We start from the raw sequence: 12464 nt of genomic DNA, 5'->3' as shown, positions 1-12464 counted from the left end.
CTCAATGGGCTGGGTTTACACAGTTTTTTTAAGCGCCATCGTTATATGCCCCCAGATTCAGTACCCACCTAGCCCCACTTTCACACCACAACCATTCTGCTGGTAACCCACTTGATGAGCAAACCCCACAGGCTTTCAGGGCATTACAGGGATCTTTAGCTCTGGTACAAGGAATGTTGTTGCAGAGTGAATGGGGAAGCCAAAACAACATCCTGAAAGGTAAGGAGGTGTTGTGGAGAAAAGAAAGAAAAGTAACCAGCTTAACAAATAAAGTTATTTATTTCCAGGTAGTAGCCACAAAAGGGGAATCAAACTAACAAAAAAATGTTATAATATTAAATCAAATTTAAGTCTGAGAACAAATGTTAGGGCTAGCACAGCTTAAGTGATCACGTAAGGCAGGGTCAGGAGGCTATATCACAGAGGGAGAATGATATCTCACGGCTCCAGGAAGCTTGAACTGATCAGGGTTCCCAGATGGTAGCTGGGGTCCAGAGTGTTCTGGACAAGCAGAGCAGAGCTCCCCAGCATGATCAATGTGGAGAATATGAAATCCCAATGGAAATGATGCAGAGTTTAGATGCAGACATCGGAACAAATTGCTGGAGTGTAATTGGGGAGGGAGGTTTCTAGGGAACCAACAGCAGTTTGAGAAAGAACAATGGTTTTGTTTATGGATAAATGGATAGGTAAAGGGCATACTCTAAAGTGGCTTTGTTTATGTTAGCCCAGGGCTCAGCAACTTTTCTGAGGTGGAGTGCCAAAGTCTGACCTTTTGACCTTTATGTACGGTCTGAGTGCTTGTCAGACATTTTACAGTCACTAACAGTCCTACTTACAACAGGTTCTTTAATAAATAAATTAAGGTGAAGAGCTTTACTGTTTAGGTGATGTTTGGTAACATTAGTTGGTCTTCTGTTAATCCTCAGGCGGCTTTGAGCAGGCTCCGGAATGCATGGGGTAGGAGAAGCAGGGCTGAGCTCCTGCCTCGCATGCCAGTGAAAATCAGCTTATGTGCCACTCCTGGCACAGGTGCTGGGGTTGAGGGGTGGGGGATTTGTGGATCCCTGTGTTATACAATCAGTGTTGCTCATTCCTTGCTCCTGGTGGTGTTCCATGAAGGACCTCACAGTGCAGTTAGGCAGCTTCAGTATTTGGGATACCAGCAGAGGATTTATTACTAAAATTAGTCTGATCGTTATTGATCAGGGCATGGGCAGGGGTGGGTTCATTAGCATTCAAAGCAGAGATGTCCCATCAGGCAGTGCTTCCCTGCTTTCTGTATCCCAGAATTCAGTGCAATTTGTGCTCTTCCCCATTCTGTCTGCTAATGGAGCTGTTGTCTCTGCTATCTACCATGCAGATGAGGCTAGGGGTGGTTCCTTAACCTAATCACCCTTGTTGGTGGGATTTAGGTGTGTCCACTCCTGCTACTTTCAGTGTTTTGTCTTTTGTTAAAACTGAGGCCAAAGGTGGAGTAGAGGTGTGTCTTCCATTATGTCCTGGTTCCCAAAAACACAGAGCTGATAGGTAACACCTTGAAGTGGCCAAGAAGTTCTGGAAATCACGATTCAAGGAGTTCCAGTCATATAATTCACTGGAGGATGAGTGTGTGGATAGATTTTACTTTTCCCTTGTAGTGTGGGACAGTGTGGTCTTTTGTAATCTTATTCTGTTGAAATGTTCCCAATTAATATTATATTATTAAAGATAAGGTTGCCATAAAACAAAGCTTAGTTTTCAGGTTCAAGCCTATAGGTCAGTTATGGAAAATGTGTTAAGTAATGAACCACTAGCGGATACTCTGAATGATACAACACCACTGTGTTAGACAAGAAAAATGATTAGTTAAGCAAACAGGTATAGAGTTACTACTTATACAAACACTATTATTATATTCACATTCAGAGATGAAATGCTGCATCAATGGGTCGTTAGTACCATTGACAGCAGAATGAAGTACAACCATACAATACTGGAACTGTGGATCTGGCTCATTATTTACATCTGGCTACAGACTGCTCACAGTGTTTAATGTGTTGTCATAGGAACTATCTCTACTTGCCATATGATGAGAAGAAGCCCTGTGTCTACATAAAGAGTCACTGGGGAGATCAGACCTTCCGACTGTACTTGTCCAATGTCCTAGAGAAAATGGCAGATCTATTGGTAAGCCTGGCACCACATGTCGTCAGAATTCATTGAGAATTTCTCTGTCAGAACCACTTCTGATGGAAAATTAAGAGGTTTTACTGGATAAAAACCTCTGGAAAAAGTAACCCCATTCCTTGGAAATTATCAATTTTCCCCGCAAATCAAAAGCATGGCACTTTTTCTCTTTTCCACTGAAAACTGTGATAATAGCTGTAAGTTGTTGTTTGTCTAAACTTACCAACGGGGGGAAAATTCATTTTCCAACCAACCCTGTGGTCTATCTTGTCCAAATAAACCTATGTAGCTCCTGGTCTTGAGGGACCCCAGCACATTTCTTGGCTGCCATAGGCAGCTTCACCCTGTCCCTCTGAGGAAATAGTCATGTAAACCCAGTCTTAGCATTATGCAGCAACCTAACCCTGACCATTTGCCAGGGAAAAGTTCCAGACTTTCCTTCAACAATTTTGCTATGTATACTACAGTCAGAGCTGCTGAGGGAGGGTGGGCAGGGGTAGGGCACCCCACAGCAATTCAAACGGGACCGAGGCTCCTGGCGTCCATTGCTGCTACTGCCCATCTTAGTTTAAGAACAGCAGCAGCAGTGCCAGCCGGAGCCCCAGGCCCTTTAAATCACTGCCGGTCCACTGCACCATGTGCTGTAGGCAGCTCTGAGGGCTGGCTGCACCTAGGTCTGACCCTTCCACCCAAGGCTGTACCCCTTCTAAGAGCATGGAATACCCCGCCTCACACACACTCCTTACCCAGGGGCCTACACAGGCTTTCAGATCTTCTGACTGCAGCACAGCTGCTCACAATGACATTGCAGCTCACACTGTGTGTGTGTATAGGTCATCCATGGATTTCCTCATGGTTGGTTAATTGACCAGGGTGTTATAGTCTGAAGTACCCTCTCTCCTAAAACAGTAGCTCTGATGCGGCCCCGGAGATGATGGGGCATTGCATGACTTGAAGAGCAGCACTATGTGTCCCAGAAACATCTCCAAGAGGAGGACGCTGGGGGGAAGGGACCCTTCTACCATCCTTCATTCAAGGAGCTCCACCAGCATATCTGATAAACAGAGCCACAAAGAGACACCTCATCACTGGCAGGCAAGCAAAGGCCGAGAGGGCTCCCCACTGCAGCTGCAGCAAGGAAGTTGATTCCATCTCCCAGAACGTGCAGGCACCGCAGGAGTGAAGAAACCCATGTAGTGAGCTTGCTGAATTGGGAGCGGAGGGCTTAGAAACACAACAGATTATTTTGCCTTTTGCTTTAACCCTTGCAGAATGGTACAGCCTGTCTCCTGAATGGGACAGCCCATTGCAGGCAGCATATGCAGCTTTTCAGAGTTGAGGCACCTACAGATGTTGCTGACATCACTTCTGACAATCAAGTCTCAAGTCAGCTGTGTTAGTTTACCTCAAAAAACAACGAGGAATCCTGTGGTACCTTAAAGACTCACATATTTATTTGGCCATAAGCTTTTGAGGGTAAAAATCACTTCATCGGCATCTGACAAAATGAATTTTTTTTTACCAATGAGAACTTATCTCCATATAAACCTGTTAGTCTTTAAGGTACCACAGGACTCATTGTTTCTGAAAATCAGGCCCCGTTTAAATACCTGAAGACTCAATCCACTCCCAGCCAATGCCACTGGGCATTGACTCGGGCCACCTGTATGAATGTATGTGTGTCATTTTAGGCATCCAAGTTTAACAATTTTGACCTAAGAAGCAACTCATCTAAGAGTTGCTAATAATATCTAGCTAATAGCAAAGCTAGATGTGTAGGAATCCAGGAAACCACAAGTCTAATCACTAGAGAATATTCCCCACTCACTCACACTTAAAAATAAAGATGACCCCCTAAATCAATACCTGGAAGTATTGGAAAGGCTGTGGAAAGGCCCAAACAGATTCACACACTTGTGGTCTTTCTTTTGCATACTTTAAGCTAGCGATGGACAACCCAGGCTAGCGAGAGGTCCTCAGGAATGGCCCTCCTTAAGCTCAGTGGGTTGCAAGACTGTCATAACCAAGATGGTCTTCCAGGATAGGGTAGTTTTGCTGACTGTGCTTGCATACCTAGAATTTGCAGGCTGTGCCAATTGATGCGTAGTACTGCTTTGATCAGATGTAGAGGGAGCACACAGCTCCCACAGTCAATCAGCATGCACATCACTTCACATGCCCTTGCTTTATACGTGTTGCATTAGTAAAACCAGTAGGGAAAAATATGGAGATGGAAACCAGTGGAATCTGGCAACCCTGCCATGAGCAATGGTGAACAAAATGTCCGAGGGGCCATACAAGGAACCTTGAAGGGCCATGTGCAGCCTTCGGGCTGCAGTTTGCTCATCGCTCATCTAAGCTGAATGGTATGTCAAAGATCAGAATTTTCAAGTTGCAAGATAACCTATCTTCCACATACTGGCTAAACTCTGAATAAGCCTAGTGCAAATTATTACACTGACTGTTCTTTATACAACTTGTTTTTTTTTTTTTTTTACATCTTTTTTATAGGAAGAAGGGTTAGAGGAAGTAAAAGATTTGATCAAGGTTTCAGAGACTGCATCAGAAGAGAAAATGAAAACCACTCTAAATGACTTTATCAATCAATGCAGGTAACCTGATTTACCAGAGGAATGTGAAGTGTATTTTATACACAGGCAGCAATTTCCAGGCTATGCCCCCAGATGCTGACATGATACATGGAAAATACAATTAGCTTAATTTGCTGTACTTTGCGTTCTGCTGAGAAAGCAAAGAATTTTACAACCTCTATCACCCATTTTATGTAATAGAATTTTATTTAATTTCCAGAACTTGTTTTCTATCTATACATTAATGGATTTAATATTAGGCTTTCTGGACTCTCCAAATAAAGCATTTATACAAGAGTAATTGAAAAGTAATAAGGTGCAAGACAGACCCATTGTAAAAATAATGCAAAATTAAAATGAATACAGAGGTTCTTCCTGCAGAGGCAGAATTCCCATCAAGTCCTGAGTAAGATGGAAGGACTGGACTCAAAATAGAGGAAAAGCCCAAAAGTGAATTAATTTATACAGAATAGATTGTGTGTAATTCTTAACACTCTCTAATATTGGTGGTGCCTTCAACATTTATATTCAAAATGACAATTTCAAAATTAACCTATTCAGCTTCACACACTGTGCTAAATAACTTCACTTGCAGTCTGTTTTATCATCACATCGTTACATCATTACAATAAATCCTATTTCATAACAAATGCTTCTGTATTCCTATGTTCTGATCACAGAGCCTTCATTGCTAATGCTGAAAAGAAGCCCCAAGGGCCAAACCAGACTGCTTTGGACAAAAAGAGACTCCTGATGTGTAGGCAAGAACTGGTATGAAAGGTCCTTTCTTTAAACACTGGCATGATGCATTATGAGTTAATCATAAGCATAAGCCCTGTGCAGGCAGTTCTTTGGACTTGGTTTCTCAGTGCCAGAGTGCTTCATGATGTTTGTGAAAATTGCATTCAAGGATTTTTTAAAGGCTGTTGTGTTAAGCAGAATGTTTGAAGATACTTCATTGTAATTTTGAATGTAATATTTTCAGTGTATAACATGAAATAAGCAACTTCAGCTGACAGCTTTGTTCTTTACATCTACCCTAATTTTACAATAGTATAGCTCCTAATGGTGCCATGATAGTCGTCCTTCTTTACCCTACTGTAAGGCGCTGATTTGCCCTATTCCTGACTGTTTTGCTAGTTCTAGGCCTAAATGCTAGAAGAATCAGACCCATAATATTTTTGCTATTTTCCATATACCTCTTAATATTGCAATAGCTATTCAGCAGTTCCCAACCTTTTCCAGACAGGGACCCAGTCTGACAATTCAGGAAGACTTGGTGACCCACGGCAATTCAAAATGGGGAAAAAGGAGTCAGTGCCATAACTAGTTAATTTTGCACTTGAGGCAAGAATATAAAATTGTGCCCCCCATGTTTATATAATCATAAAAGTTATTTCATAAATTGGAGGAAATATAATAATAAAATAACTATAGTTACTGTAACTATATATGTTTATTTATACATTTACTATAAAAATAACTATATTTACTATAGTTAATCAGAGTTGTGATCATGGAAAGATACTCATCACCAAACTGCTCCCCCTGGCTTAAACCCCACAATCACAGACTAGAACAGTCACACTCAGGTGGTGGCAGGGGGTTAGGAAAGTCACATTGAGGGGCTATGAGTCACTCAGGGGCTGGAGGGGGCTAGGGGAGTCAGCTCTGCCATCCCTCCCAACCTCAGAACCAGCTCCCCGCCTTACCTGAGTTGGGTGCTTGTCCTCAGGCATGCAATTCTCTGCCCTGCAGCTGAAATGGTTGTCAATTTAATTGATTGGCTTGAATGCCTGATGGCTGTTAATCCAATTAAGAACTTGAGAACCACTTCAGGAAAGTGAATGGCTTCTGAAGAGCCACCTGTGGAGCTGCCCAGCCCAGCTGGTGACCCTTTCGAAATGTAATCACAACCCATGTTTGGGTCCTGACCCATAAATTGGGAAACCCTGATATAGATATTTGTGAATAAGTGTATGTATTTAAAACAATTCTCACTTTTCTATTTTTTAAAGTTAATCCTAATCTGAGTTTGACTTTCAGTTATATTAAGCCCCATTTACACTGTGCTGGCACATTTGCAGCCATTTTAATATCCCTTTACACTGTCAGAGTGGCATAAAAAGATCTAACTGTACATGAAATTCTGGCCCAGAATATGCAAACAAAATTAAATATTCATACTTTTTTGTATCGCTCCCTATCGTATCCTCTATGTATTAGCTCCCTATCGTATCCTCTATGTATTAGCTATCATTTATGGATGCTATTAGTGTTGTGTCTGAGTATACACAATCTTTATTATGTCTATTTGCAACAACCTTGTGAGGAAGGGAAATACTGTTACTCCCATATTACTGATGGGGAACTGAAACACAGATCCATTGAGGAGCTAAGACAGAGAGAAGCTAAGTGTCTTTCCTAAGGTTACACAGAAAGCCAGTGGCAGAGCAGGGCATTGCCCCTAAGTCTTCTGAGGTCTCAGGCATTAAAGGAATCAGTGAACCACTCTTTCTCCATAGCAGAGGATCCACTTTTAATGTAGATACATGGGTCAGGGGACCAATCCAGAGTGTGGAGTACTAATAATTCTCAGTGAAATTAGAACTGGATCAAATTATTATCATCATAAAATTTCATTATTATGAAGTAAATACACAGAAGGGTCTTTACATATCATAATAGGCCTGCACTACTATGCTTTGTGCTTGCACAGTAAATGTATGTATGTATTTTCATGCATTGTTTGCAGAATAATTTTGAATAAAGTTCTCCATCAGGATCAAGGCCCTGTTGTTCTAGGAGCAGCAAATACAAATTTCTGGGGAGTTCTTCACAAAGTGGAGAAAATCCACAAGCTGTATAGCTGGAATCATTTCCTGGAAATGAATTTACCCTCTGCTTTGACATTTGGGGGAAAAAACCCCATTTTCTCAGAATGAATCTGAATAAATATTTTTCCCTGGTATGGCCAGTTGGAGAATTTGAAATTTCTTTTTCATGAAATCAGAAGTGTATATGAAATACTTACATATTGTTTGTTCCTGGTCCAGGAAGCAATGTCCTCGGATGCCAAAGGAATTGTTCAGCAGCAGAAAAAGAAGCTGTCAGTAGATGAACTGATGCGTGAAACCCAGAACTTTGTAGAGAAAATTCGGTTCTTGGTTGATGAGGTAATTTACCATTGAGACAGAAAATTGGCACAGGACTTTCTCTAAGTCATAATGCATTACCTAAGGTGACTCAGTTCTGAATAATATGGTCCATCTAATCCTGAGTTCAATCCTGGCTTGACTGACTATCTGATGGTCTTCACTGCTCTGTACCTCCTTGGTTTGGAGAATGTCTTGGGAAATTGGGTTGTGCCCAGAGCACTAAGACAGCAGCAAACTGGATATCCTGTACATGAATTGCCTAAATAAAGAATGTTAGGCCTGCAAGGTGAGATTTCATCCGAAACTAAACAGCAAATCATAGGAAAAGAAAGCATCTGCATGGAAGGTGCAGGATGGAGGAGTGGTTTTCAGGACATCCCATAGAGTCACCTTGCTATAGGGTAACCAGTAGAGGTGCTAAGACCAGCTTTCTGCCTGTCTTGGCATTGACAACAGTGCTGTGCTTGAGAAGTGACCAGCAGCAGGGCTTGCTCCTAGCCCGAGGGTTAGGGGCCACAGGAGTCTGTGTACTGTCCCTACCCCAAACTCTGGCTCTGCACTCCCATTGGCCAGTTCCCAGGAGGGTGGGGGTCATGCTTGTGGCAAGAGCAGCATGCAGAGCTGCTTGCATGCCTTCTCCTAGGAGCCAGACCAGCTGTTGGCCACTTCTGAGGCGCACTGTGTGCCAGAACAGGCGGGAAGCCTGCTGCACTTTGTCAGAGTTAAGCCTGCGCCCCTCCTCCCTGCATCCCAAATCCTTCATCCCCAACCCCATGCTGGAGCCCACATACTAGTCAAAAGATATGTTGGGTCACAGGCATCAACAATTTTATTCAAATGGATCATGAAAAAAAAAGTTTGAATATCACTGAGGTAGATCATCTCTGTTGCAATTACAGCCAGTCTGATGTAAAGACCTCAAGTGATGGTATATCCCCTGTATCCCTTGGTAAGATTATCTATTCAAAATTTGCTCCTTATTTCAATTTTGAATTTCCGTAGCTTTTATTCCCCTCCACTGCAGTTTGTTATGCCTTCATCTGCCATATCAGAGATCCTTTGGCATGTGATCTTTTTCCCCTGCGTGGGCCCCCACAGGCCAGAATCAAGTCGCCTACTAACCTCCTCTTTGATAGCTTGAGCAGAGGGAGCTCCTTAGAAGATTAAAGCCAAAAACTTTAAAAGGAACAAAACCTCTGCCTGTGCTCAGGGATTGAGCTTTAGGCAGAATTTCTGAATCTCACAAGCTGGTGTATGGATATTTAGGTGTGAATTGATAGCTTCTCTAGTTTCTGGTGCTGGGCTGTCTCTTCTCAGGAAAGGCTGCTTCATCATGTCAAATTGTTGCAAGGAGCTCTTGTTAGTTGAAGTTGAACAAAAATTAGTGATTATTGCTAATAAAAAGAACAGTCATCAATACAGTTCAAAGCATATGAGTGCTGTTCCCTCTTGTTTTAATAGCCACAGCATACTGTGCCTGATGTGTTCATCTGGATGCTCAGCAACAACAAAAGAGTTGCATATGCAAGAATCTCAGCAAAAGATATATTCTATTCCCCTGTGAATGAACAGAGAGGCAAAGACTGTGGGAAGATTAAAACCCATTTCCTGAAAGTAAGTTTGAGACATTTTGATCATTTTCACCTATATTTTTATTGGATAACTCCAAGGAGACCTTTCTTATCCATGTTTCATTCAGCCCACACGCATCTACTTGAAAAGTATGCAGGGTGAAATTATGCAGGAGAGAAGATGGCAGACATTTGAGATAGCCTAGATGAAGCTACTATAAAGTGGATGTGCAACTGCTTGGAAACGTACTCAGAGAACAGTCGTCAGTGATTCACAGTCCACCTGGAAGAGCATATTGAATGGGATGCCCCAGAGAGCTGTCCTGAGTCTGGTTCTGTTCAATGTTTTTGTAAATGATTTAGATAATGGCATAGAGAATACAGTTCCAAAGTTTGTGGCAATATCAAGCTGGGAGGGGTTGCAAGCAATTTGAATGACAGAATTAAAATGATCTTGACCAATTGGATAATGGTCTGAAATAAATGGGATGAAATTAAATAAGGAGAAGTATTAAATTTAGGAAGGAATAGTCCATTATAAAAACACAGAATAGGAACTGGCTGGCTAGGAAGGCATGCTGCAGAAGAGAAACGGGGAGTTATAGTGCATCACAAGCTAAATATGAGTCAACAATGTAATTCTGTTGCAAAGAAGCAAGCAACATTCTGGGATGCATTAGTAGCAGTATTGTAAGCAAGACATTAGATGTAATTCTTCCAGTCTACTAAGTGCTGATAAGACCTCAACTGGATTGCTGTTCTGGGCACCATGCTTTGGGAAATATGTGGACAAAAATAAGAAAATCCAGAGGAGAGCAACAAAAATAACTAAAGGTCTAGAAAACCTGACCTACAAGGAAACACTGAAAAAAATGAGGTTGTTAAATCCAGACAGGAGGCGACTGCAGGAGGACATGATAACAGTCTTCAGATACATAACATATTGTTATAAAGAGGAGGGCCAGATGTTGTTCTTATTTTCTGAGGACAGAAAAGGAAGTAAGGGGCTTAAATTGCAGCAAGAGAGATTTAGGTTTGATATTAGAATAATACCACCTATCAAAATAGTCTAGATAATACTTAGTTCTGCCTCAGTGCCTATCAGATTCCCTTCTAGTCCTACATTTGTTTGGTTCTTTGATTAACTGTGGTAAATACCAGTTATCTGCATATCTGGATATTTCTCTGTTCAGCAGTGCAGCTTGCCCAAACTACAGGTTGCACCTCTCAGCTCCAGTACTCTCTCACCCAGCAACACCCGTGGTCTTGCCTGAGCATGGATGTTGCCGGATTAGAGACTACCAGGCTCGAGCTGTGACTGGGCTGTGGCCAGAGTAGGAGCCCCAGTGGGGCTGGTGCTGGTGCTGGAGTCCCTGCCTGGCCCACAGCAGTACAGGGCTGGCTAGAGCCCCTGGCAGCTCAGTGGCAGCCAGGGGGGCAGGCACTGGAGCCCCATGGCAGTTGCTGGGAGCCTGGGATGGGCTGGAGTCCCACGGGAGGGACGCCAAGGCTGTAGCATCCCTTAACACAGGGTTGTCTTGGTATCGAAGCATTGGACCTCTCCTGGTCCAGCAAAGTGTCTTGTTCCCGAGCATGATGGAGAAGGGAGGTGCAACCTGTAATAACATTCAGTGTGGTCTTTTACTTTGCGCTTGTTGGTGACATCTGTTTCCTCAGTTACCAGGAAAACGCCTGCCAGGTTGGAATGTACACGGAAAAGTAGACACTTATCTCTGGCTTGGTTCCATGAGGCATACGCATTCCATGATGGAGAACTTGCCTATAGGATATGAGACTGAAGTGCCTTCCACATCTGGTTCAGGACAACATGCTTCTCCTTTACCTGCCAGACTGGTGTACAAAAGTAAGCCAATGCTTCTGCAGTACAGTATCAAGAGTACTTAGCCATAGTATGGAACATTAGACATAAGATGCTGTAATTTAGGAGGGCTACAAAAATATACTTGAAGTAGTTACAAGTACACATATTGTTTGATCACGGACACTGACTAGTTGCTGAATGTTACCTTGGCAGCTGCTGAATGCTCAGAATCTTCATGGAACAGTAGACATCAGAGATCACAAAGGCCGCCACTATCTTATGCCTTTCACTCCTTCTCCCTCCCAGTGCAGGATTGTTGACGTCCTTGGCACATGTTGCACTGCTTGTGCTTTTGAGTTTTAAATGTCCCAAAATGAAGAGCCCACCTGTAGGGTGCGAGAAGACATAGTAACGGTCGAGAGTGCAGTCCGACCCCTCTGTGAATCCTCAGGAGAATCTAAACAGACAAGTCTGTGCAAGATGAAAAGCTGCAAAATAACTGCCATGGAAACTACTGCAAAACAAGGGGCGCTTGCCAAGACTTCAAGGCTATGCTGGCAGTAGGCCACAAAAGATAGTGATAGAAATGCATAGGCAATTTTAGGCAATCTTATGTTAATGAGTTCAACTTTATCAGCTAGTGTTAGGAGGCCTGTTACAGAGCCTCTCCCCAAGCAAAGCTCCGACGCCTTGGGTTTTTCCCCACTGGTGACTGCGGCATCTCCAGGGCTCCCGTCGCGGGTGTCACGCGCTTTCAATAAACCAAATATAGCACTCGCCTTCTGGGTGCAGCCTCGTTTCTGGGAAACCCGAGCCTGGTTGGCTACAATTGGCGCAGCGAGCAGGGTTCTCCAGGTACGATGCCTTTTTGGTCGAAAGCGGGGGAGGCAGGGAAGCCAGCGCTGTCCCTGCAGCGCATACCAGGATGGCCCTCGACAGAGCGATGGGGGCCGGTAGCGCGGATGGTGGCCTGTTGGGCAGCCCTGGCAGACTGGCTGAAGTTGCAGCAGGCGTCAGGCTTGACACCGGTACAGGTAGAAGGGGCATTGCGTCGGCTGCGGCTGAGCTGCCAGCCGGGGACGGAGAAAAGGGCGGTGGGAGAGGTAGCATGGCTTTTCCTAACTGCCCTCCGGGCCCTGGATGATGAGCTTCG

At 43.4% G+C, this 12464-nt stretch overlaps 1 protein-coding gene across 1 annotated transcript in view; it reads left to right on the top strand.

Annotated features, from left to right (window-relative positions):
• Positions 1 to 12464, top strand: part of FER1L6 (fer-1 like family member 6) — a 97889-nt gene that overhangs the window by 29114 nt on the left and 56311 nt on the right. The window contains 6 exon segments of the mRNA XM_074985620.1: positions 2049 to 2169; positions 4681 to 4781; positions 5441 to 5531; positions 7817 to 7936; positions 9380 to 9532; positions 11167 to 11353. Of these exon segments, the coding sequence (XP_074841721.1) occupies positions 2049 to 2169; positions 4681 to 4781; positions 5441 to 5531; positions 7817 to 7936; positions 9380 to 9532; positions 11167 to 11353 (773 nt within the window).

The sequence above is a fragment of the Carettochelys insculpta genome, chromosome 2 (assembly GCF_033958435.1).
Source record: "Carettochelys insculpta isolate YL-2023 chromosome 2, ASM3395843v1, whole genome shotgun sequence".
NCBI lineage: Eukaryota > Metazoa > Chordata > Testudines > Carettochelyidae > Carettochelys > Carettochelys insculpta.
This window is presented reverse-complemented; position numbering and strand designations above follow the sequence as displayed.